Raw genomic sequence first — 26,847 nt, forward strand, 5'->3', positions numbered from 1 at the left:
TTTGGAGGTCATTGATCAGCAATACATGGTGTCCTTAGGGACAGAGTAAGCTGCTTCCTCTTGAACTCCAAACTCAGAACTACCCCATGGTAGCATTGCTGCTTGACTATTGGCCCAGACTTTGTGAAGTGTTTTAATCCTATAGCTTTATGACACGCTGTAAATTGACAGAACATCACAGAGTTTCAGGTATGTTTAGTTTACGTTATCTTTATTTTATAATAAATACAAAAATATAGTTTTCCAGGGGTTTGAGGAGAAAAGATGATTACAGAAAATGCATTTCTGGGCAGAAAACTACAAACTCTGTGGCAATTATGACTCTGCTGACTCTATGCTACTCGTGAGTTCATAATTTTTTTCTGTCTCAGTTCCGTCTGGTTCAGAAGTAGGTAAGCCAAGAATATCAGCAGTAAATATCTCTGCTGTGATTTCCTCTGGAATTTCTTCTTCCATCAAAGCTGCTGCACCTGGAGGGAGAAAAAAAACCAACAACCCTCAAAGCAATCAGGTTTCCAGATCAATAGGACTTGTCAGCAGCAGTGTGGAATGGAATGTCTACAAAAATACATGTAAGGGACCTTACATAGTATCAGTTTAATATTTAATATGTCTCCTGTCACGGAACAAAGGCACTGATCCTGTGAGGTGCAGCACACCTTCAACTCCCACTGAGAACTAGATCTAAACTAAATGATCGATAGCACTATACTTGTCCATTCCATCTCTGACTCCTCTAATCCTGCATGGCTTTTTTTCCTGTTACTTATCCATGATTTTCTTGAAGATGGTTACAAAGCCATCTTGAGCATGCTGTATTTTGAATACTGTTATTCAGATATCTGCAGACTCCACTCAGTTGCTTTAATAACAATATTCATTTTCTGTTTCAAGTAATTTTAAAATAACATATTTAGGCCCAGATCCTTATAAAAAATTACTCGGGACCCTTAACATCTATGCAGAATGGACTGGTCCTTGGTTTGTAAGATCTCATCTGTAAGACTCACACCCAGTAAACTGCACAACACTCACTGTATCTACTTCGGAAGGACAAAGTGCTGTTTCTATCCTGCTGTGATTTGATTTGAATCTAGGGTTCCAAGGAATCCAGGTATTTCAAACCTGGGGTTTACACCACTAAGCTGTTCCCTCCAGGAGATGCACCTTCAGTAGGCATACATCAGTTGTGGAAAATCCCAACTGGATGTTATTGTAGACACTTAGGGATTGGGACACTCGTTTCGGAAACTGCATGAATATGGCAGAAGTCAGGGGTTCCAATTACAATGGACAACTTTAAAAGGAACTGAAAAGAATTTGCATATTATAGGATTCTACTTTGCGTGTGGATCACAAGAGTGGGTGAGCCCTCCAGCAAATATCTCCAGTTTCCATTCCTAGACAGCAGATAAACATAAGGTAATGTAGTCAAGGACACTGTTACATTTCACTGGCTATTTAAATATATATGAGTTTCAGTCTGCAGTAGAACTTTTCCTCAATATCAGTGGAAGTTAAGTGCATGGACCAAGGACAGTATTTGGCCCTGTGACTATATTTTGTAATCCCAGCTGAACATTTTTAACAGCTATTGGAGTAACAAGGTAAATAGGATTTGCAGTTTAATTATTATATTAAAGGAATTGAAGCAATCTTATTTCTGTGTTTCATAGAACATTAATCCTGTACCTGAGGGATCATAGATGCCCAGCTCAGATCTCCCACCCTCTGGATTCATGCCCAACAGGGTGGTAAGACACTCTGCCAGCTCCTCCTCTGTCATATGCTCCCCTACACATAAAGCAAAAACACAATCTCTAAGCTCTCTCATTAACACAAACTTAGCACAAAGATATCTAGCAAGAATGGCATAAGGACAAAATAGGATGGTTTGGGTTCCTTCGGGGGTAGCCAGTACCACCATTCAGAATGCATGATCACAGTGCAAGAAATTTGATCCAAGAGAAATTTGTTTTTGTGAACATTAGTTTTTGGCATATAAATTAGGTTTCTGGGAGGGGGAAAGGCTACTGGATCTGACTTGTTGGGCCCAGTTGCACCTACAGCAGTTTTCACTCTTCCTTTTCATACAAATTCCCAGCTCAGATCAGTGGTCTACTGGCAGTAGCCAGCGCCACAGCAATTCAGAGGAAGGTGCAAGAAAACATTTAGTCAACTATTACAGAATAGCCTGCACATAGAAGTTTATTCCTAACCTCCATCAGTCAGTGGCTTATGCCCTTAAGCATGAGGATTTATATCCCTTTTAAAAATGTTTTATCCTATGTCATGTATTTGTGGATGTTCTCATCATCCATATGTGTGTCTAATCCCTTTTAACCTCCGGGTAAGCCCTTTACCTCAATGATACCATGTGGCAATGAGTTCTGCAGGTTGAGAATGTGTGGGTTAAAACAGTATTTCCTCTTATCCATTTTAAATTTGCTGTTTTTCAGCTGACTTGGGTGCTGTCTTGTTCTTATAATAAGAGAGGGAATATAGAAGTACCTAATTTACCTTCTCTGTGCCAATGCCATTAATTTTGGATATCTTTATCATGTTCCCTCTTATTCACCTCATCTCTAAACTAAACCATCCCAATCTTTTCAATCTCTCCTCATATGAAGTCATTCCAAACTTCTAATAATTTTCATCACTCATTTCTGGATTCTCTTCAATTTCTACTACTACTTTTTTGGAGATCATGTGAGTTGAACTGAATATACTATTCATGGTGAGGGCACACAATCAATTAATATAATGGCATTATAATATTTTTCAAGATCCACCCTCTTCAGATAGCAGATGGAATACTTGGAGTGTGCAGCGATTTTCAAACAGGAGGATACAATCCAGTTGAGACAACGTATGTGGTTATTTCATTTAAGATTCTAAGACAGATGAGGTAACGTGCCACCTATCAAAACCTGTCTCCAGATAACTTTTCACTGCAATGGATACTTTTTGAAATGAAGGACAGAACAATCAAACATAAAACTGATGTTAGGAAAACGCTCACCTCTGCACTGAAGTTGTTGCAGTAAGTCTCCTCTGTTGATAACGATTTCTCCATTCTTAGTATCATAACCAAGAACTTGGAAGGCATTTTGTATTTCTTTCATTGACAGGCCAAATGCTGGTCGATGATTTATATAAAGCTTGATAAAATCCCCTAAATTGATATTTGTAACTTGTTTTCCAGTGTGCACGTACTCACTAAATTTGACTTCATTTATCATGTCCTCAATCTAAAAGTCAAGACAAAAGACACTTATACAAGGTGGGTTTCTTTTAAACCATTGGACCAGTTTCTGATCTCAGGGATGCCAATATAAATCCAGAATAATTCCATTGAAGTCACTGGATTTACTCTGGATTTACATCACTATAACTGTGATTAGAATCTAGCCTCAGATTAGTTGACAGTGTCTCTTTAAAGAAGTTGTTTATCACATCAAAATTACATCAACCCCAGTAGTACAATTCCTGCAATACACTGGGGTCTTTCGGTTATTCTCAGAGAAGCATTTTGTCTGGGATGTAATATACTGGGGAAATCTTTCGTTATAAGATGTATCCAACAATTGACATGAGAGGGGGAAGGAATGATTCCCCCACAGGCCATGGAGTGAAGGCAGAGCAATTCTCTGGCTGCCTCACTGCAGCCCTCATTGCAGCTGTCTCCCCACTCTGGGGACAGTGAGTCCACCAAATGGTGACTCCACCTTGCTACAAACAAGCGTGCAGGAAGTCTCCATGCACGCAGCTGGCTATGTGGTATGCACATCATGAATGAGCTTCCAAAATTCTCCTCCTTCCACCCTCACTCCCAATACCCACTCATCCTGTGCAGCAGAACTGCCTCTGGGGCCCTCTGCAACTGCAGAGGACTGGACTTTGCTCGAAGGGTCCCACATCCTGCCCTTTATTTCCCTGTATCACTCATACAACAGTCCTTCTATTGGGCAGTCAGGCAGTAACTGCCTCAGCAGTTAAACAGTTTTCCTGAACCCTGCTGCTGTGAGTCAGAGTGGCATGCAGCCTTGCAGATGTTTGTTTGAAAGGCAGGTTCTGTTCCATGCCTTTATTGTGCTCATGTTTAAAGAGGCAGCAGCCTCCTTACAGTTACAAATGGAGCTAAATGTTGGGAGAATTCCCAGTGCCAACACGTACCAAGCATTCTACTCCCCAGGAAGGCAGGCCAATGCAAAGCCTCCGTGGGGAGGCTTTTGCATTCAGCCCTGGGCCTTTGTCCTCATGTCACAAGTTTTTCCACTGAATGGTGCTCAGAGAAGATGGAAATCATGGACTTATATTTTTGCCCTGGCAAATGCCATGCAGGGCAAGAACAGAACATTTCACTTAGCTCTAGCTGATCTGGGATTAAGTTTTATCCCCGTCCTAGTGAATTACAAAAGAAAAATTCTCCAGCTCCCAAGAGCTCCTGTTCGTGGATTCCATGCTGATTTTTCCCCTCTCACTTTTTATTTAATAAAATGCTCTGGAGAGAGAAGAATTTTCATTCTGTGAATTAATATTGTCCCACCTACTTTGTGAAGCAGATCATAGGTTGTCTAGTTTCAGGGTAGCTTCCTTGACTGAAATGCTGTCCTCTAATTTCTTACAGATTATTTATCAGGAGATATTCCTCATGCCTCCTTTAGCAACTGTGCATGAGAGGAATATATTCTCTTCTTCCCCACCAGCAGGAGGTGCCAATGTAATGAGCCCAGGAAAACATCTAACTATGTACAAAGTTATAGTACCAACGCAGGACACTGCACCAGCTCATCCCAAGATTAGACCAACTTCTGCAGCTCCAGGAGCCCCAAGGAAAGTCTGCTAAGGGAAGGTTGCATTGATGAAAATTGCCCAGAACTTTCCTTCTGCTGGATCCCCAGGGAAAGAGTGCCGCAGGGCTGGTGGGGTGGCACTCCCTCAGTGCAGCCTCCATCATTGGGGTTCCTATAGAGCCCCAGCAGAAATTGAAGCTCGTTCCCTGGCAGAAAGCCTGACAGAATACAGCAGGGATGCCACTGCTTAGTCTTCTCCCTTGGAGAGAATTTCTCCTGGATGAAGGGACTAGGCCGGCCCTGCGAGGTGTAATTTACACCTCCTTGCAACAGAGTCAATAAATCTGCTCCAGGTACCTTAATTTCCTTTCTGCCAGGTTGCCGTGCTATAAATTAGGTATGTGTAAATACAAACTGCCTCAGAAATACTATTACAATAGGATAAGAATCATCAACCTTATTAAGGGATTTATCTCTAGCTACAGTACAAAGAGGATTTGAGGCTTAAAACTCCGGAGAAATTTTTGATAAAAAAAAGCCCCCCATTGCTGCGACCTGACAAATAAAACTTTGCAAGATTTTCATAAGAATTTAAGTCAAACATTTATCAGTTAATGAAGGACGTTGAGGTCCCTTGCAGGTGAAAGGTGCTCTCTCTGTGTAAAAATATTCTCATCATTACTATAAGGCACAAAGGGAAGGAAAACAAGAGGCTTTAGACTATATGGACGAGTCAGTATATAGAGCTGAAAGTTCCAAAGCCCCATTTGTATATAACAACACTTAACACAAGCAGAAGAAACTGAGGGTGGGCCCCAATTTGAGCTGGAGGGACCCCCTATAGCACAAGTGCTGGAACTAGGGCTGTTCCAGCACCCCCGACTTGAAGTGGTTTCCATCATATACAGGCTTTACAGTTTGGTTCAATGGCTTTCAGCACCCCCACTATGTACATTGTTCCAGTACCCCTGCCCTATAGGATGAAAGGAGAATCCACTCTTCATGCTTTCAGTTTCTTTTCTGAGGCAACCAACCTCTCTTCTGAGGTGCCAATTATGGGTGTGATTTTTGTGTTGTGAGCACTTACTCTCTGGGAACTAGACTGAGGCCACCAAACACCTGACAGATGAAACTTTTGAACTCCATTGACTTGGGCTGGATTTGTCCATCCAACCTAAAGGTGAGAGGTTCCTTTTACCAAGCCCTAGAGTAGGGTAGGGGTGGCCAACCTGTGGCTCCAGAGCTGCATGCGGCTCTTCAGAAGTTAATATGCGGCTCCTTGCATAGGTGCTGACTCCAGGGCTGGAGCTCCAGGTGCCAACTTTCCCCTGCTCAACCCCAGGCCCTGCCCCCACTCCACCCCTTACTCCAAGGCCCCCACTCCTTCCTGCCCCCTCTCCTGAGCCTGCTGCACCCTTGCTCCTCCCTCCTCCATCCCAGAGCCTCCTGTACACTGTGAAACAGCTGATCGCGGCGGGCAGGAGGCACGGGGAGGGAGGGGGGAGGTGCTGATCGGCAGGGCTGCCGGCGGGCAGGAGGTGCTGGGGGTGGCGGGGCGTGGGGGCTGATGGGGTATGCTGATGTATTACTGTGGCTCTTTGACAATGTACATTGGTAAATTCTGGCTCCTGCTCAGGCTCAGGTTGGCCACCCCTGCCGTAGAGCAATCCAGTCCCCTAGTGGTACTGAATCTTTACTTTATCCCTTACATTTGTTAAAAAAAGATACAGAGTCAGATTTTGATCAAAGTTACACTAATGTAGTTCTAGACTAAATACATTTAAAATCCATGGATTTATTCCAGATCTAGCCGGTCTGAGTGAGATCAGAAATTGGCCGATCGCATACCCTGTAAACACAATCATTCTCTTTGGTAAAAAACAAACCTTTTCCTCTGACGGATAAAACCCCATTGCTCTCATTACAAATGGAACTTCCTCCAAGGGAATATGTGTTGACACCTGTCTGGTCTCCATTGAATCAATACCCTGACTGCGCAGCTGTGCATAGTAAAAATAGTCCTCCAGTTCCTGAGAGAAAATCAAATGAAGTACAACAAAGTTCAGTTTCTCAATATGCATGGCACATGAGCCTCTTTGAAGATATACTAAAAAGCATATCAATGAAATTATTGTTAAAGCAGATTTGGACTCCCACAATTTGTTAGACCCGTATAAATTAATTCTAACATCTTAACCAGCTGTTACCACACAATGTTTACTGTGACTGTAATTACCCTGAAGAATTCACCATCTCTACCGCCATCCAAAAGGTTGTAGAATGGGATCAAATCCTCACCGCCCAGAGAAACAGCAGCCTCCAAAGCACTATGGCAATAACAAAAAGATAGCTCAGAAAGGGTTCGTGTAAGGAAAATGTCCTGTTTCCCTTTCCACTCGTTGCTGCCAGACACACAGAAACTTATAACTAACAAATAAATAAAATCCACCCAAAACTCAGAACAAACAGGGAAAGGTATAGTTCTAAGTTGAAACTTATGCTACTCTATTAACAGTCAGCACTTCTACAGCACTTTCTAGCCCAGGATTTCCCAGTGTTTTACATACAATAGCCCACTATAGTAGGTAATTATTATTGCGCGTGTCTCTGGTCTAATGGAGTGAGCACAGGGCTGGGAACCAGGAGACGCTGGGTTTTAATCCTGACTTTGCCACTGACTTGGTGTGTCGTCTTTGTGTGACATTTAACTTTTCTGTGTCCTGGTTTCCTCATTTATGAAGTCTGTTACTTCACAGGAATGTTGTAGGGATTAATTAGCTTAGGTCAGGCCAGCACTTTGAACAGGTAAAGGGCTAGTGCGCAGAGCTTTCCATAGAACAATCAAACTTTAGCTCCTAGTTCCCGGACTCTAACAATTACACACACTCCTTCCCAGTAAGATATTAGGCTCTGTCACTCAGGCGCTCTATTCTCCACAGTGGAAGACAATGTCCTAGATGCAGTGTACATGTAAAAACTCCGCTTTAGCTCCATCATCTGTCATCTAAATTTCAGTTTCATAGGCAGTAGAGACAAAAGAGCCAGATGTGTTAGTCAGGATGCAGAAAAGTAACAGCTCCCACAATGAAAACAGCCCAAGACACTACAATAGCCTGGTACTGCAACAACATCAGCAACATCCCGGTGCATTCATGATAGCATGGCATCAGCTTTGAGCTGCACCTTTGATGTGCTGTTCTCCATTGTGCTATCTGCAAGTTTTATGTTTTTTTATAATTAAGTTATTTGACATTAAACATAGTGGAGAGACAGAAAATACCAGAAGCAGCAGTAAAGTGATAATTAGCTAATAAAGAGCCTTGCTCCAACAGCAAATTACATACAAATTCAATGATGCCTGGACCATAGCCAACCATTATAAAGAAGGAGCATTACATCCTATTGCCCACTCCAACCCCCACCTGATTAAGCCAGATGAAATGGAAAAAGAAAATACATAAACCCACTGCTCTCCCACCAGGGCTTACTTTGCTGTGGTAGCTCGGAAGTTGCTCTGTGCCCTCACTGCTGTACAATTGGCTGGTATTACTAGGGAATCAGGAGGAGGAGCTCTATTCATAGTGCGCAGTGTCTGAACTGAATTCTTTGCCGAGTGAGCGTGTTTGAGGAATAAAGCCCTAGGTGCACTCCAAAGGGCAACAAGGTGTTCTTCAGCTGTATCTTACAGCCAGCCCCAGCAGGGATGATGTAGCAGAAATCAAAGAGAGGATGAATTCCCACCTTACATCCGATGGCGAAAGATACTATGGAAAACCCTAAGGCAGACAGATAGATAGCTAACCCTCTAACCTACACCATCCTTCAGTTCTAGCTATGAGAGTGAGTAAGCTCCATCTCCTCCTTTGTCAAACATGAAGTTACGCTGCACTGAAAAGGCTGGATTCAGAGCATTTGCAGCTGCTTGCTTCAGGTTGCTGTTTGCATCTATCTATCTAGGCAACAAACATGGCCTCTCTTTTTGGCGTCTTTACCAAGGGCCGTAGACAAAAGCTTTTGGAGGAGGTGTCCCCTCTCAGATATCGATGGCACAGCTTTTTGGCACAGCTCTTCAGTTGGAAGCTGACAAAGGAAAGTTCCAAGCTTGCTGCCAGGGCAGCACAAAACTGGCATATACAAGCAGTCCTTACTCACAGGAGCAGTCCCAGTTACTTCAAATGGTCTACTCAAATGAGCAAGGCATTAGAGTTGTTGGTCCTAAATCCATTCTGCAAATGCGTGGGGGATTTCCTGGACAATATCAGACCATCCCATTTGGAAACTGGATAGTCTATATCAACACTTCTCTATTGTTTTTCATCCTGCAGGGCATTTTGTAAGAAACAGATGCTCCTGTAGACCCACCTCCCCGCCCAAACCTCAAAATCCCCACTGCCTGGCTCTAAAAAGATCCCTGCCTGTGGCCCCTCAGGCAGGGATCTTAAAATCCATGTTTTATAAATTACTTAGCACTTACATAGTACCTTTCATATTCAAAGCACTTTAAAAATACTCATTTATTACTCATCATGGCAGCCTATGAAGTAGGTAGGTGAGAATGATCAGCCCCTTTTAACAGATGACAAAGCCAAGAGGATAAGAGATATTCCAAAGCTCCCAGAGAGAGGCAGTATCCAACCCAGGATTAGCACTTATGAGTTTTTGATTCCCACTCCTGTGCTCAGGTCACTAGAGCACATCGCTGTTTGTATTCACCATGGGTGAGATCCTGCGAAGTACTGAGTACCCTAAACTCCCATTGACTTCCATGTGACATAAGGGTGTTCAGTGTCTCACAGGATCTGGCCCTTGGCTGGCGGTGCAGAAGCCTAGGAAATACCAGGATTCTAATAATTTAGTCCAAAACCAGGACACTTAATTATAAATTGGTGGGAGAGGGAATTGTGGGTTCCATTGCCAACCCTCTCGGATGACGTGATGGGTAACTGGACACTTAGGACAAGATTTTCAAAAGAGTTCAGCATCCTTAGTGATTCCCACCTGAGAACACCTTTGAAAATCTGCCCACCTCAGTTAGGTGCCTAAATGGGAGCCGAGCCCTTATCTGGCTCCAGTTGTGGGTCCGGAGCACGTGTGAAGATCTAGCCCTCTCTATTTTAACTGCAGCCCTTCTAGCAAACCAACGCTGGATCAGGTAACATTTTAAACAAAGTTGAATGCAGGTGTCAGTGCTGCACAGGATGCTATTAGAGTCACGCTTGCACCAGGGTACCTATATCAATGCTTCTTGTCTGAATGAGTTTTAGGGGCTTCAGTGTTAAGCCTTTCTGAAGCAGAATGGGATCCTTTGGGATGAATGTCCCTATATAAGCATAAGTTCATTGCCAGCAGGACATATGCTTTAGCTGTGTTGGTCACAGTTGTGTAAAGGGACAGAGCACATTGCGAGCAATGAGAACAGCATGCTCTGCTTTTCCCTGGTGTTTACTCACTTGACATTAATTTCCCATTTCATCACGATGCAGTCGTTTCCCCCAGCTGTAAAGACATGGCATCCGTCGTAGGAACTAGCAAGGTTGGAGACACCTCCTGGATGGCAAATGAAAGCCGAGGACTTGTGGGGGTTACCATCAATGGGCAAAATCTGCAGGCCAACCTACCAAGAAAAAAGGTAACTCCATGATGATTGGCACTTTTATACAAATTCAGCTCTTTTAGTATTAGACGGTGTTGGTGGCCTGTGGTATACAGGAGGTGAGACTATATGATCTGTGGTTCCTTCTAGCCTTATGCTGTATGACCTATGTGACACAGAGGGGTAAATTCTATCCCCTCGTAGGCCGGCTAGGAATCTGGTCTGTCCTCTGTGGAGGGTTCTGTAGTGACAGGAATCCACTCTCAGCCTACTCTGAAAATACTCCTGCAGCACTGAGATTGCAAGAGCTCATGGGGCTGTGTCCTGAATCTGCATCTTCTGCATGGGGCCCTCAAATCCTGTCCACTCTAGTGCCGTGGAAATGCACCAGTTCTGCAGTGCACAGAGACCTCCATGCTAATGAAAATGGGGCAAGATTTACCCCAGAAATATTCCAGTGTGGACGAAAGGGCTGACTAAGGAAGGGCCCATCAATATGTAAATCTAAAGTTTTACCACACTGTTCCATGAGTCAGTGTGAATCTCAGGGGCGCAAGCAGTGATGGCTCTAATGGCAGCCTTCCTATAGATCATCCAACCTGTACGCTATGCACGTAGGGGCCACATTCTGCTTTCAGATGTAATCACACTGTCTCCATTTGTGTTAATGGATTTCAGGTGCCCATATCAGGGAAGAATTTGTCACCTGGAAACCCAAATCAACAACCCAGGAAGGAATAACTCACACGGCTCTTTTGAGATAATCAAATCCCCAGAGCTGAATTCAGACCTGGGTGGAACCAGGAACCACCTAGTGACTTCACTGGAGTTATATCTGCTCACAGTAGGTCTGGACATGGGCCCGAAGCATTTGCAGCACCTAAGAAGCAGCTTTTTTTTTTTTTTTTAAAGTCACTAGTGTGTTATTCTACACTGGTCACCACTTCCGCACAGTAACCACACAGGGAGCTCAGCATAAACTGGTGGGAAACGCATCCATGGATGACAGGGTCTTTCCTCTAGGGAGAGCATGTCTAACAAAAAAAAAACAGAATACAAGCAGAAAAGGAAACAGCAAACTCCTGGCTTCGAGTTCAGTACAGATCCATAACCCCTGGGCTTGAAGCCAGCCCATCCCAAAGGCATTCTCACCCAGCTGTCTGCCAAGATCAGCTTATAGCCCCTCCCCTGAGGAGCTGAGTGCAGAGGGGATCTGAGCTGAGGTTAACTCCTTCTTCACCAGGGGCAGGTAATGTTCAAATATGGGGAAGGGGGTGGGTGTCAAAATTCAATACCATAGTTATTGACTATTCAAAGTACAGAGAAATACTGTGGTACCTGAGGGAAAATACTGATTTTTTTAAATGGTGACCACTGTGCATAGAAAGCAGTACAACTGACTCCCAAGTGAAATACAACAGAAAGGCTAAACAACTCCTCTCCACAATTCCCACCTCCCATTCCCCTCATCTCCTTCTCCCAATTCCTCATCTTCCAATACCTCTGGTCTCACCCAGCCCCACATCTTTCATTTAATCCCTCCAATACCTCAGCTTCAGACCTGCACTCTCTTTCCATTTGTTTTGTTACTTGCCTTGCTGAACACATGCAGGACTAGATTACCTGAAACTCAGAACCTCCCACGTCTATGGTGAAACCTCCACTAAGGACCTGCATGTACAGCAGGCAAACCTTTCTCCTAAGCAAGCACTTGAAAGTATTCCAGAGATTGAATTTTTCTCTCATGCTGGGTAGTTGCTCTGGGCAGGTTTCACTATATGCACGCACAGGTAGCGGATATGGTGAGGAGCACTATAGAAATATTTGGTAGTATAAATAACAATAAATACTACAACAGAATCATACCTACCTGTTAATAGCACTTTTCATCGGTAAATCTCAATGCAGGTCAATATCATTAGCCGCATTTGACCAATGGGAAAATTGATGCACAGAGACGGGAAGTAACTTGCCCAAGTTTACCCAGCAAGGCTATGGCAGAGCCAGGGACAGAATCTAAGTCTCCCTCATTATAATCCAGTGCTCTATCCACCTGGTAACACTGTCTCCCTTTAAATATCTGGTGTATTTCTCCCTTAGGTACAACTTTACCTAAGGTTGTTTGCAATGTTATGGAAAACAATCCAAAAAGCATTTCTGACATAAATACATAGGGCTCTGTACCTTGTCTTTTGTAATATAGGCCAGATAGCGTTTCTGTGGATCCTGACAGTTTGCTGCTGGAAGGATTTGTATCTTCTCAAGAGGGGACCCATAGGTTGGCCCCAGAAGTGTCTTTCTAAAGGAAAAGAACATTTTCATTTATTCTATTGATCTTATCCATTTTTTTCACACAGATGTTGCTGTGCACAAGTATGGGATTGGGCATGTGTGTGTGTATAGGGGTGTGAGAGCGTGAATGTAGTGCTGGTGAAAGGTGTCAAGATGACAGCTCTAGAGACCAAAATCTTCTACTCCAATTGCCCTGTCTCTCTCCTTGGAAGGGCCACCATTGGGAGTGAGAGAAGAGTTTGGTCTCCATGGCTCATTCAGTTATTGGTCTTCACTGAAGCAGCCTGTCTCCCACTAGATCAAATATCGGCTTCCCCTTGGGACTCTGCACTTTTGGTTGAAGAACAAACTGCTCAGCTTCCAACACATCCAGCTCTTTAGGCTCTGACAACAATTACACATCATTAAATAATCTCAGAGGGTTAGCATTCAGGGCAAGCTGGCAAAAGGAGCTTTTAAAGAACCACTCTCTTGGATCATCTCTGCAAACACTGTGATTAATTTAGTCACTAACATCCTCAATGGATGGTTAGTGTGTCCTCTGTGAGAGTGCTGGCTTCCATTCCATTAACTTGTGTTATCCAGTGATCAGTCATTTCTACAGGAAACTTAGGGGGAGCTAAGAGCTGAATTCTGCCCTCAGTTACATCCATCCAGCAAAATCTATCTCCAGGTATTTGATGGGCTCCATTAAGAACCTGGACTATTTCGGCTTCTGGTAAAGGGATATTTGGGCAGCTGTAACAGTGAGACAGGAAAGGCGGATCCCATCAGTCTGGATCGGAGAGCAGAGAGAGGACTTGAGCTGGACTGGATGCTGGCTTCACATTCAGGTTTTCTTTATCTGAAAACCAATACAAGGTCCATCTGGGTTTAAAGCCTGCTAGTTAGCTTTGTTAGCCTGGGCCAGATTCCTGTTGTAACTAGGGAAAACCTTCTGAACTGATATTTTGGTAGCTAGCACAGTCCAAGCAGGGGTACAGTAGCCTGATAACACAGGCAGCTTTATGGATGAAATCAGTGAAGCTATGCAGGACTCTATCATAATCACAATTTCCCTCCTCTTTTAGTAAAGAACATTGTGTTTAGTGGTTTGAACAGAGCGCAGGCACTTGGGACTCTGAGTTTCTATTCTCAGTTCTGACTCTCTGCAAGTCCATCAGGCCAAATTCTTCAGTAGTGTCCTCTGATCTTGGGTGCACACCGAGAGAAGATTGGGGGAAAGGGGAACAAGGTTAGACTCACTGTGAAAATAAACCAGGGTTTGAGTTTCCCAGTTACCTGCACATTTTGGTCGTAGCATTATAAAGCTTCATTTTGTACCGATTATTGGCAGTGAGAATAAAAGCTTCTGGAGTGAAGGGAGGGTACCAGGCCAAACACATTGGGACCGCGTTCTGTTCAATGCGGTCTCTTTGCAGGACTGCCAGGTATTCTTTACTGCTGCTGCCTAGATCATACTCCACCTGAATAGAACACAATGAACAAGATCCATGTGAAACAGCTGCACAGACTTGCCAGCAGTCAGGGTAGTCTGCTCCTCTCTAGTACCTTTTGCTTTACACTACTGATCTGAGTGTGCCTTACAAATGCTATTGAATTCACATCCCCAAAAGCCCTGCATGGTAGGAGAGGAGATTTTCTGAGGTTTATAAAATGTTACTGTTGCAACCTCTGCTCATGTATTCATAATTATTAAAAATCACACGGATTATAACCTCACTAAGCTGATGCAATGTCAGTTACGGGGAACACAATGAGAACTCCACAGCAAAAGAAACTCAGCTCCCTGCTGACATGCTAAACCCTCAGCCAAAGCTGGAGGTGGAAATCCCCTGGCTGTGGAGGGTCCTGACTGCAGTGGAATTGGTGTTAGTTCACTGGGGGAAGGGATGTGGGAAGAATGTGGGGAACCTGTGCAGAGGAATATGGCCCCCTACACAGCACAGGGACACTGTTCCTTCACCGTAGGCTTTGGAATCCTGTGCTTGTCTATCCGCTGCTACATGCATCAAGTGGCCGTTGCCTCCCATTGAGAAGGGTGCAACAAGAGATTGGGTCCATTGCACCCTTTGCTGCTCTGCAGCTTGGGGGCAAAGGGGGATAAGTCTTGCCCTATTGAAACTTCACGGCTCTAAAGGCAACTGGTATGGAGCCTGGGGGAAGGGTTTTCACCCCCAGCACCTAAACAGGTCTTGCAATATGAGGTGAAGCTCAAGGTGAGAGTCTACCTGGCTAAGAGAGGGAGCAGGTGACAGAGTCAAGGGCCCTTCACTGAGAATGCCCAGCTGCCAACTCCGGACGTGCAAAGGGACAAGCCCACTGACTATCAATGATAGGGGCATAGTTGTTCTCAAATGGTGGGATGAAGAGTTGTCTCTCACACAGCCAGGACCTCAGACACACAGGGTTTCAGACATGAAACCCAGCACCTTCAGTGGTGCCTGGAAATGTTCAGGCTACGGATGAGTAAACTGAGACCCAGAGGAGCTAATGTAACTTACCCAACGTCAAACAGCAAGTTGAGTCAGAACTGGGAATAGGACCCAGGAGTCCTGCCACCAAGCCCCTGCTCTAACCAGTAAACTCTACTGCCTTGCATGCTTTTAAGCAGACTTACCAACAGCCTGTCCTCCCCAAGGCTTAAGAGCCTTGGTTGATCGCTGTCTAAAAGGACTCCAAATATTATACTTCGAATTGGTTTATAATGTGAATGAAGCCCTGCTAGGTGCTCCCAGGATCTTTCACCATTTTTCCGTATTCTTTTGTAAACAATCACTGCATATTTTTCATCCTAAAATGACAATACAAATATTTTAGTTTATCTTCAGCCTGCATTTCTATTGTGTTCCCCCAGCTGTCAAGGAAATTCTTAGCATTTCTTAGCTCATTAGTCTGGCCTACATGCCTTTCTAACTATGTGCTGTATAAGCCACAAGGAAAATGAGGTAAACAGAATGACAATAATAACAACAAGAAACCTGATTGGGAGAAAGGATCTGAACAGAACCAACAAACACTAAAATAATAAAGAACAACTCTTCGGCCCTGCCTGAAAGGAAGCCACCGACCAACCCCAGGGGTATACTAGAGTGTGCTTCTGCTCTGGAAAGGAGATGTAAAAATGGCATCATGCAACTCTATACTGATTGTCTCTGTGAGCCCGGAGCAAATGTGATCAGGTTACAAACAAAAAGATATTTTTCTTAACTTCCAGCCCCCATGGGATGTATCATCATCAGTAATTAAGATTCTGCACTCCAAATGCAACCTCATTGCCTTCAAATACTGCCAGTTACAACTGTGCACCAACATATGAAAATGAGTTCACAATTCTTTTGATGATACATGAGCCAGACCAGACTCCATCTCACTCTCCCATCACTAGTACTGCAGGGATCAGAGAAGTAGAGATGTCAACACTTATTTTTGTCACTAGAATCAGCTGGTAGGGCTCTATATAGAGACAGGGAGCAGGTACACTGAGGAGGAAGGTGCCATTTTTACAAAGTCACAGCTTTAAGAGCGGGCGAGCGTTCCTGCCTGTTCTCCTTTCAGGATCATATCATGGCACAGCTTGTAAGTTCCAGTCCCACCAAAAGGTGCTGCAAGGAGAATATACATATATCTTGAGAAAAACTTACAGCAGTTGCAAGATACTGGGAATCATGAGAGAAGCTTATTTGAGTTACTGGGCCTCTTGAGTATTTGAACTCTTTGCAATCATCTTCTAATGAAATAGAATCAAGGATGTAAACGGTTCCATCAGTAAAACCAGCCGCCAGAAAAGAACCTAAAATACACATCAGAGAACAATTATTGTACAGCTCACTCATCTCAGGAAACCTGATGCTCAATGTTCAGTGAGATCTCAAGGTAAAAATACCTTCAGGGTCATAGGAGAGGCACTGGATACTGGCCCCCATAAAGATTCGGCTAATGAGGTATTTTGTCTGCATATAGTCCCACACCTTTAGCAGCCCACAGTGACTTCCTATGGCAATGAGAGGCTGGCTAGGGTGGCAAGCAATGGCATTAACAGCTTCCTTGGCCTCCTCCATTAATTTTTCCAGTTTTGTCCCCTCTGCTGTAATGTGAAGCACTGTCGCGTCCAACGTGGAGAGAATAAAATTCCTGTTAACATGAAGAAACAAACCTAATTTGATGAATCAGGCAGGTGGACTCTTTTCCCTCCCACTTACACAGCAGGCTAATTTCTTGTCAGTAATGTAGGGAATGATTCCTCCCTAAAACAATGGAAAGAATGGCTGCTCATCCATTCATTCAGCTGTGTCTTTAGTGCATCTGGACTTCAGTTTCTGCACATACATAAGCAAAGATATATAAACCAAACAACTGACCATGCATATATGTTACTAAGCCGACTATCAGCCACAGGGCCGCCCGGGGGGGGGGGCAAGTGGGGAAATTTCCCCCAGGCCCCCACGAGAGTTTTTCGGGGCCCCTGGAGCGGGGTCCTTCACTTGCTCCGGAGGCCCCAGAAAACTCTCGCGGCGCCCAGGCCCCCGGAGCTTCTTCTGCTCCAGGTCTTCGGCGGCAATTCGGCGGCAGGGGATCCTTCCACTCTGGGACCTGCCGCCGAAGTGCTGGGTCTTTAGCGGGAATTCGGCGGCAGGGGCCCCCCGCCGTCGAAGACCCCAGGCCCCCTGAATCCTCTGGGCGGCCCTGATCAGCCATCCTGCAAAATGAGAGACTGGCCCCAATGAAAGTGCCAAATCCTGAAATCCTCTCTCAGAGCTCAGTTCTGCCACCCTTTACTGTACTCCCCAGGAATCACTCACTGACAACACAGGGACTCTCTCTGGAGTCAGGAACTACTTAGCAAGCCTAAGGCCATGAACCGTGTTGAAAAAGAGTCGTCATTAGAAACCAGTGGTTCCTGGGCCTCAGTCCTGTGCTCAGACCACACCTCCTCTCTCTAGCATTTGTAAGCCTGCTCTGACTTCCCCTGTGGGGCAGGAGAGACTTTCAGTCACTTGTCCTGGTGTGAAGCTTGGTGTGCCAGAGCTGGTGTGTGGGGGGGTGTATCTGCCTGGCCAAAAGAAGCTGCTGTGATTCCTGGTTAGGCAGAAGGTCTGCAGAGGTTGCTAGCTGCAATCTCCATCTATACATTTAATGATGGGACCCTAAGAGTAGGAGCGTCTTTTAACCTTTCCCTTTGCTTTTCCACCACTTCTAACTTCCCAGAGGGGCTGCCAGTGCCAGGAAACTACAGCAATTACTCAGGAGGAGGAACCAGACAGAGGAGATCAATAGGGAAAATACCTATTCCCTGAGGCAGAACTCAGGTTTACAGAGGAGTCTATCTGTGCCCCACAGCTCCCTGGAGAACATGTGAAATTTAAAACTGTTGCCATAAGAGTCTAAAAACTCTGCATAAGGAAGCTCTGTTTCAGGCTGCAGGCAACTGGGGAGGCAAAAATGAACTAGCCCCTTGTCTGTGATAGACAGGTTTGATTCTGCATCAAGATGACCAATGTGAAGATCTTCAGCCCTTCCTGCAGAGAAGATAGTACAATGGCAACCTCACTTACCCATCATACTACATTATACTATACTATACTATATTATATTAACACCTGAACCATGTGCACTGACAATTTCACACACAACTAGATCTAGGATTTAAAATCCATTCTGGTAAAGCCAAAGCACAACAAAGAAAATCTGTCGACTACAAGTTGAACATTTCAACATTTTCTTATTAATCAGTTGATTAGATCCATCACTGAAGGACTCTCACCTGATAATAAATGGCTGACCATGTATAGTACAAGAACTGGAGTAGTCTGAGTTGTTGCTGGCAAGACTGGGAGGGTTTTTTGAAAAGGAAATGGATTGGATGGGTCCCAGTTTAAAGTGGCTGTACCAGTTCACAAGCTGCAGCTGGCCATCATAGAATTTAATATGACCTTTGACATCACAAGTTACAAAATAGCTAAAAGAAAGGACAAGAATCAGTTAATCAAAAACATTTTTAAAGCGCTCCAGAAGAACCAAGGGCTTGGCTACGCATTTAGTTCACGGCAAGCGAGGGTGTAAATCTACACTGCACTAGTGTGCTGTGCACTAAGTGTCCCTGTCAACCCTGCTGCTGCGCACGAACCATTCCCTGATGCACTTTGATCTACTCCTGTTTCAAAGCAGATGTCTACCAAAGCACACTGCTGAACTTCTAGTGCGTGTTGGCAGGGTCTACACAGACACTTGGAGCACAGCAGGCTTGTATGGGGTAGATTTACACTCCAGCTTGCCTCAAACTCTTTGTTTAGACAAGCCCTAATGCTCTGCACTTCTCTAGGGATTTTTATGAAAGAATACGCTTCACAAGGCCTGATCCTGCTCTCATTTACACTGGTGTAAGTCAAGAGTAACTACACATTGTAATCAGTGGTGTTACACTGGTGTAGAACTAGTATGAGATCAGAGAATCAGGCTTTTATATCTCAGAATACCAGGGTGGGGCATTTTCATCCCCATTTTATAGATGAGAAAATGAAGCTCAGCGAGATTACATGAATTCCCCAAAATCACACAATGTGTCAATGACACAGCCAGGAATAAGAGTCTTGACTCCCCGTTCTTTGCATTAACCTCTAGACACAAGGCCTTGGGAAAAAGAATTAGTATCTAAAGACTCCATAGTAGTATAGCAGAAGCTAAACACATGCTTAACCTACAAACAAATTCCATTACATAATGTGGTGGCATTGTCTAGAGATCTAAGCTTGGGACTAGAACCAAGAACTCCTGAGTACTAATTCTGACTCTGCCATAGACTTGATGGGCAAATCACATAACCTCTCTGTGCTTCAGTCCTTCCATCTGTAAAACAAGGATAATGATCCTCAGGGCCGGCTCCAGAGCCCAGCGCGCCAAGCAGGCGCGTGGGGCGGCGTTGTCGGGGCAGGGCGGCATTTAGCTCCGGCGGACCTTCCGCAGGCATGCCTGCGGGAGGTCCACCGGAGCCCGGGACGAGCGGACCTGCCGCAGGCATGACTGCGGCGGGTCCCCTCTTCCTGCGGCTCCGCTTGAGCTCCCGCAGGCATGACTGCGGCGGGTGCGCTGGTCCCGCGGCTCGGAGGGAGCTCCCGCAGGCATGACTGCGGATGCTCCACCGGAGCCGCGGGACCACCACACCCGCCGCAGACACTTCTGCCCCAGCCGCGGGACCGGGGAAGGGTGGCGCCCTGCTTGGGGCGCCGTATTTTATAGAGCCGCCCCTGATGATCCTGAACTCACCTCACTCACAGGGGATGATGTGAGGGTCAGTTAATGTCTGGACAGCACTTTCAAAGTGTAAACAATTAAGTGCTAGGTATTTATTTAGGATAGGTATTAACTTCCAGTTAGCAATCCTTAAAAAGTACATAGATGGTTGATACATTACTGCAGTTAGAGCTAAGCATCTAGTGGTATCACTGCATGGCTTGCCAACAAGTATTTTAAAGTTGGCAAAACATCCTCATTGACTTCAGTGTGTATCAGTTCCCTCTACTGGTTAAGACAGGGAAGCTGCTCTTATAATTCACCCGATTGCCCAAATTAATCCATTCTCTGAACCTATGCAATTAGTGAACAACTGTGGAGCCTGTTGATTAGGTATGGGGTGGGAGATTTCACAGATTTTGATAGTGTATATTAAGTAAGACCTTTATTTTTATTATTCAGCACAGTGAATTATGAGTTTCTCTTTCAGTTAATTTTAGACCATTGATGGTTTTAGGTCTGGTACCTTGTGACTGTTAGGGCAACAAATGTCTCCCTTATCCCACTAGGGGGCAGAGATTTTCAGCTTTCACTTAATAAGGAGCATTTTGGCCAAATTTACTGCCAGTTAAAACTGACACAATTCAACTGAAGTCAGTGGAGTTTTCCTTCTTACACCAGCAGTGAATTTGACCCTTTTCATCCAGTCCCAGAAGTATGCGAAGCATTGAACCTCAAAGCTGCAACACTGGGACGTACATAAAATAAACTTTATATGTTTAACTTGTCTGTGGCTTCAAGTTCTTTACCCAGTCACTTGTTTGAGGTGAGCCACATAACTCGCCATGTATGAGTAATGTGAGACTCTCAAACTCATGCCACTAGAACCTTTGTACTAGAGACCCCACACCATCATTTGGCCTCACTAACTAACATGGATATCCCTGATCCTGTGATGTATTCATCGCCCTGGTCATCACTGATGCTTCTGAAAAGTGGGTGCAGAATACTATCACAACAGGTGACAGTACTTCCTTTGCACTGGTGTAATGGCTGCGGAATGTGCAAAGCAGTGGAGAATCAGGTTCTATACCAGGGGTCGGCAACCTTTCAGAAGTGGGGTGCCGAGTTTTCATTTATCCATTCTAATTTAAGATTCCGTGTGCCAGTAATACATTTTAACATGTTTAGATGGTCTCTTTCTATAAGTCTATAATATATAACTAAACTATTATTGTATGTAAAGTAAATAAGGTTTTTTAAAAGTTTAAGAAGCTTCCTTTAAAATTAAATTAAAATGCAGAGCCCCCTGGACTGGTGGTCAGGACCTGGGCAGCGTGAGTGCCACTGAAAATCAGCTTGTGTGCCGCCTTCGGCACCCGTGCCATAGGTTGCCTACCCCTGTTCTATACATTGCAGGAGAATCCTGTTTTCATTCCAGTTCAATATCCTGAATACATTTAAAGATAACAAGGCTCTTACTCAATTTTTACCTATTCTTTACTCAGGCAAACTACCACTGACTGCAACTGAAGGTTTGCTTTGGTGAAGACTTCTGGATTTGGTTCAGTATAAATATGTGCAGAACAAACAATGCAAAAACCAGTTTAAACATTGATTTTTCATTTCAGCCATACACATTGGCTTTTTAAATGCCCACATTAGCTCAAGAACAGGAAAGTATCATATTCATTACCTGTCAGATGCAGTAAGCACAGTGAGGGCATCTTTCTGCACATACATCAGCTTAACAGCCTTTCTATTATGTGGTTTTACACACAAGCTGGCAGGCATGGATGGTGGGCAGACTGTGTCCCACACCACCAGCTTCCCTCCTGATGTGGCCGTGAGAGCTTGCAAATTGCCAAAATGAAAAACGGACTGACTAAAGAGTCCCACCGTCTTGTTGAAAGTCTGCAAAGGAAGCAAAGAGACCCCGTATGGCATTCTCTGTAAAGTACAAACTAACCTACCCTTGCAAATTGTTCAAAAATTAATTGAAACTAACAGAGAGAAAAAAAATAATCTCACAAATCTGACTGGAGGAAACAAACTGTCTCCAAACAAACTCCTGGTGTTAGAGGCAGTAACATGTCTTGTAGAAGGACAGCTCCATTTGCCCCCGAATAGCGACAGAGTTCCTACTGCACGCTGGTATTCTGGAGGGGCTTTGCTGGGTGAAGAAGGAAAACTTCCCCTCATCTACTGGGCTTTGGGTCTTTCCCACATTTTGTTTCCCTCCACACAGCGATGGAGAGAGGAGCATCAAACCCTATTTAACTAATGACTGCAGATGTGAAGCTCTCTGTTAGTGCCAAGTATTACTGGCGTCGCCTCAGCAGGCTATTGGCAGCACATGCCTCTTCAGTATGAAACGGCTCCCCAGCTCCATGCACATTAGGAAGTGACTGTCCCCAGCCATGGCAGGACCCAGCAGAGGCAAGTCTGCCATGCAGGCAGGAGGAGGAAGGTCCTGCAGCAGGAGATGCAACAGGACCATCTCTTTCTGGGAGTCCCATCCTGACCTCTCCTCCCAGCAACCACAGACAGTCCCCTCCAGTAGCCACAGAGTTCCTAGAGAGCCATGCAGCCTCTCACAATCAACCAATGTCCAAAATGTTACTTTACAATAACAATCACAAAGTACCATAAACTAGAGACCAGGGGATACACTGTGATGTGGAGGGACTTAGCAAGTTCACTCCATTCAGGACATTGTGCTTGTTTGGTAAGACAGACTGGTCGTCACTGCCAGAAGAAAAGCAAACCAGCTAAAGCAGTGGTGTCCATTTGCAATACTCACTCTGTCAGTTAGATGAGGAGCGCTGCACTGCAAACCGGTACTGTCCTGAGGAGAAATACAGAGAACTTGTTCCACATAAAGACGATAATTTTTAAAATGGACTTTGATCAAAAAAGAGGCTCTAACATGCCCATCACTGTGTTATCTGGGCACTAATGTTACATTATTATTTATTATTACAGTAGCATTTGGTCGCCACACCCAAGAGTAGGGCTTCATTGTGGGAGGCACTGTGCAAATAGTAAAAATGAAATCTTCTGCCCTGAAGATCTTACAGTAAGTAGACAGACAACAGGTTGGAGGGGAAACAGAAAGGTTAAGTGATTTGCCCAAGGTCACACAACTGGCAGAACCAGGCATAGAAAGCAGGACTCCTGAGCCCCCATCCAGTGCCCTTTCCATTAGGCCATGCTGCCTCTCTAGAACACAGAGCTACAGTACGTCTCCATCCCTCCAGAAGCTCAGTATGCTCAGTTTTTCCCTTTTATGTATTAAAGTAGTGTAATTAGACTGTTGGGATATTTTTTTCCCTCCCAGAATTATCTTATTCTTGTGGCACAAGAACTACAAAATCACATTAACTCCTATGTCTACTTACCCATAGATAAAATATCACTTGAGTTTTACTGTTGCTGACTAGTTCCTTGTGATTTTTTGGATTAAAAACAATGTAGTTCTGAAATTAAAAAGTTAAAGTTAGGTTAAAATTCACGTTGGCCCATCTATGGCATTTTCACATCTCCGTTTTAATGCTTGGGCCTGGTGGGGTGCTGTGCTTCACAACATCCATTCTTATCAGAAATGTACTGTGTTAATCTGCAGAGAATTTGACCCATAGGGCCTGATGATCAGTTTCACTGAGGCCTTCTTATGTCATTCTGGCAGTGTAATGGAGCCTTAAAGTGGGTACAAAAGGCCTTGTGAGTGTGACCCTATGAGTAGGGAGACCAGATGTCCTGATTTTATAGGGACAGTCCTGATATTTGGGGCTTTTTCTTATATAGGCTCCTATTACCCCCACCCACTGTCCCGATTTTTCACACTTGCTGTCTGGTCACCCTACCGATGAGGAATGCCACCCTGGCTGTTGTAAAGCTGGCATCAGGGCTCTACTTTGTACCTCCGCTGAGAGGTCACTACAGCTGGTGCAGAAGGTCGTAGGCATGACTGAAGTGCCCTGCTCTATTGCTATTCTCAGGGCCTAGAGAAGGTCACGGCCGGAAGCAGAGTGTAAGTTATAGTGTCCCTGGGGCTGCTCTAACATATACCTGGGGCTGCACAGGGCCCTGCACAACCTCAGAATACAAGAATGCAACAATATGTTTGTCCTCCACCCAGCCCTGTTCCTGCCCCAAGGCCAGGAATGACTTAACACAGTCACACTGTTTAACAATGGTTTGTTTCCACTCTCCTAAGCCCCTTTAACGATTAGAATCACTCACCTGATAACCAAACGCAGGTTGCAATTCTACACTACACATAGGTTTCTCTTCAGGTGAAGTCCACTTCCAAATGCAAACTCTCTGGCCGACAGGGGAAAGCAAAGTGACATCAGTGTGACATTCTACGCACTATTGAATTCAGTGAGCCTAGTCCTGCTCATTCAACTGCAGCGACTCCAGTAAAGTCAGTGGGGTTGCATGGGGGAACATGGGAGCAGAACTGAGCCCAGCAGGGTCTTGCTGGTTAGTATGGAATTTTAAAAAATTGATTATATGAGATATTGATCATCTGTAAAGTCACAAATTAATATCCAGCATGGTCAGGCCTGCAGTCAGGCATCCTTTCAGAAGTGGAGATCAACAGAGTTTGGGCTCTGCTTCCCACAGATTGTTCAAAACCACGTTATAAATCAGTCTTGCTGCAGCTAGATTTGAACCATGTTTTAACCTGGCTCTTTGCCAGTGAAGATTGGCCTGAGGGTGTAGAATAATGCAAGAAGTTATGGCATTAGCTTTTCACTTCTGCAGGCCTGGGTTCTAATCCTGACTCAGGTGAACTCAAGCAAACATGAGTTTGATGGTTTTCAGTTGTGTACATGGAGGATGGGGAGACAGCATTAGCATTTAGTATGACTTCCCACTAGCTTCAGCCCTGGCATAATTTTGGCATTGATGTTGGGTGTGAATTGCATAGCAAAACTGACTTTGCTGGGAACTCCCTTTATACTGCTGCTAGCTAGGCCTCACATTATACCACTACTCACATACTGGAGCAGATTGACAAAACGGTCAGAAACTAACAAAAAAAATTAATGTTGTTTTTCTGCCTGAAATGTAAGGTGACGGCACTGGATATTGCTAGTTACTGTAATCAGGTTAACTAAAGATCTGTCAAAGTCAGAATCGTTTATCCTGACTTATACAGGTTTCTGAACTTTGTAGCTTTAAGATAAATGAAATCCAGATCTGAACAACCTCTGAGTTAGTAAAACCAAAACCCAGCTAACATGATTTTGCAAAAGCAACCTCCAACCTGCCCAATTTTACCCAACTCTGGTGTATATCCTCCTCTTGGTTACACGGGTGCAAGTCTGCAAGGTTCAATCTCTACAGGCTGCAACAGAGAAAACATGTTCTTTACCTGTATTTTGCCAGCACCAAGTGTTACCAAATACTTAGCATCCTGGGAAATAGCAATAGCACCAACCCCATCTTCTGGGTGACTATCAAATATCGTATGCACGGGAATCCTGCAGAACAATACATACACAGTCACTAATTACAGTAACAACTACTTGCAATATCATTTTTAGCTCTCATCCCTCCCCCGCTAATCCCCCCCAAACCCTTTTCACAAAATTCTATGACCTGTCATTTTGGAAGCTTCCTTTTACCATAATTGAGGGGTGGGGGAGGAGGAACAATAACCCTGAGCTGTTACAAACTAATTCAAATAAGATTCCAGACACTGCAAGACTGGGAATCCTGCTTCTATAGTACAGATAAAGCCGGGGAAATTACCTATCATGCTTCTTTTTTGAAAGTATCATCACATAGGAGTCCCACCTACTCCCCTCTGAATCTGGGGTCCTCTTCTAAGCTGCGGTGTTGCTTTCAAGCCCTGGTTTAGCTTCTTATTTGAGAGGCTCTTCTGACTGTAATTTCTGGACAATTCTCATTGATGGTTGCATGTTTCTAGGATTTAATTGATGTTTCTAGGGTAGCTCCTGCTTCTTGCATATTTGGGGTCTGATTGAGACTGTTTTGGAGGGAGCTGCAGCAGTGGCAGCTGGGAATGTGAGGAAGGGGCTTACAGACAACAGCCAATGTCGCCAAGCACTCAGAATTCTAAGAACTAGGGCCAAGATATAACAAATAGGTGAGTAAAATTAGGTGCCCAATTATGAATGTAGGAGCCTAACCTTAGGCAGAGAAGTTTTAAAATCTTGGCCTAGGGGAGCTCTGACAGATCTTACGTGGCCCTATCTGCACTGGAGTGATTTGAAACTGAAGCCATTACTCCACCATGGGTGCCTTGTCTGCTTGGACTATTTTTCCTTCCTGCGCTCTTGGACTATGTAATTATTTTTGTCTAAACTAAAAACTGAAATTGCTTAATAACTGTTATATTGGCTCAGGAAGTTTTCCTATGTCTTGTTTTGTGAGTCTAAATTTTGGTTTTTGCTCATACCGCTATGAGAAGGTTACTTGGTGATTACCCAGAATGCTGAGAAAGTGGCATCTCCTGAGCAATCAGGAACATTTGCTACAGGAAAGAAAGAAGGTTCTCAAACAGGGGCTTTCTAAACACCTAGGAACTTACCCTGAGAAGGCATCCCACACAATGATTAGATTATCAGGTCCCTGGTCAGCTGTTGCAATCCATCGCCTGTCTTCACTTACACATAGACAAGAAATAGAATTAGAGTGACCCTAGAGAGTCAAAATAAGAAATGTGCCTTGAAAGATCTAGGAAGAACATTTATTTAAAGCCATCATTCAGCAAAGGCCTAATTAAACTGCACATACTGTACATTGCACCTGTGACAGTCTCCATGTCCATATCTGTCAAGGTCCTCCTCTCTCTCCCCTTTCAAACCCACCTTATCTAGGAGTACTTCCTTCTTTACCCCATCTATAATCCCCCAGTCCCTCTCTCTGAATTTGTTGCCCTATGTCTTGTCGTGTCAA

The 26,847-nt window shown here is 44.4% G+C and overlaps 1 protein-coding gene across 2 annotated transcripts in view; it reads right to left on the reverse strand.

Annotated features, from left to right (window-relative positions):
- Positions 1-230: 230 nt before the first annotated feature.
- The window catches only part of CFAP251 (cilia and flagella associated protein 251), a 32,497-nt gene continuing 5,880 nt past the window's right edge, over positions 231-26,847 (reverse strand). For both annotated transcript variants that reach the window (XM_044989484.1, XM_044989485.1), the window contains exons 5-22: positions 26,480-26,589; positions 25,298-25,406; positions 24,157-24,237; positions 23,313-23,390; positions 22,715-22,759; positions 21,608-21,825; positions 18,446-18,640; positions 16,568-16,815; positions 16,326-16,474; positions 15,302-15,475; positions 13,963-14,147; positions 12,574-12,688; positions 10,247-10,410; positions 7,033-7,123; positions 6,683-6,826; positions 3,023-3,251; positions 1,693-1,794; positions 231-470 (exon numbers count right to left, since the gene is read on the reverse strand). In XM_044989484.1, the coding sequence (XP_044845419.1) occupies positions 316-470; positions 1,693-1,794; positions 3,023-3,251; positions 6,683-6,826; positions 7,033-7,123; positions 10,247-10,410; positions 12,574-12,688; positions 13,963-14,147; positions 15,302-15,475; positions 16,326-16,474; positions 16,568-16,815; positions 18,446-18,640; positions 21,608-21,825; positions 22,715-22,759; positions 23,313-23,390; positions 24,157-24,237; positions 25,298-25,406; positions 26,480-26,589 (2,592 nt within the window). In that variant the 3' untranslated portion in view covers positions 231-315. The remainder of the gene's footprint in view (positions 471-1,692; positions 1,795-3,022; positions 3,252-6,682; positions 6,827-7,032; positions 7,124-10,246; positions 10,411-12,573; positions 12,689-13,962; positions 14,148-15,301; positions 15,476-16,325; positions 16,475-16,567; positions 16,816-18,445; positions 18,641-21,607; positions 21,826-22,714; positions 22,760-23,312; positions 23,391-24,156; positions 24,238-25,297; positions 25,407-26,479; positions 26,590-26,847) is intronic.

This window comes from Mauremys mutica, chromosome 16 (assembly GCF_020497125.1).
Source record: "Mauremys mutica isolate MM-2020 ecotype Southern chromosome 16, ASM2049712v1, whole genome shotgun sequence".
Classification (NCBI taxonomy): Eukaryota; Metazoa; Chordata; order Testudines; family Geoemydidae; genus Mauremys; species Mauremys mutica.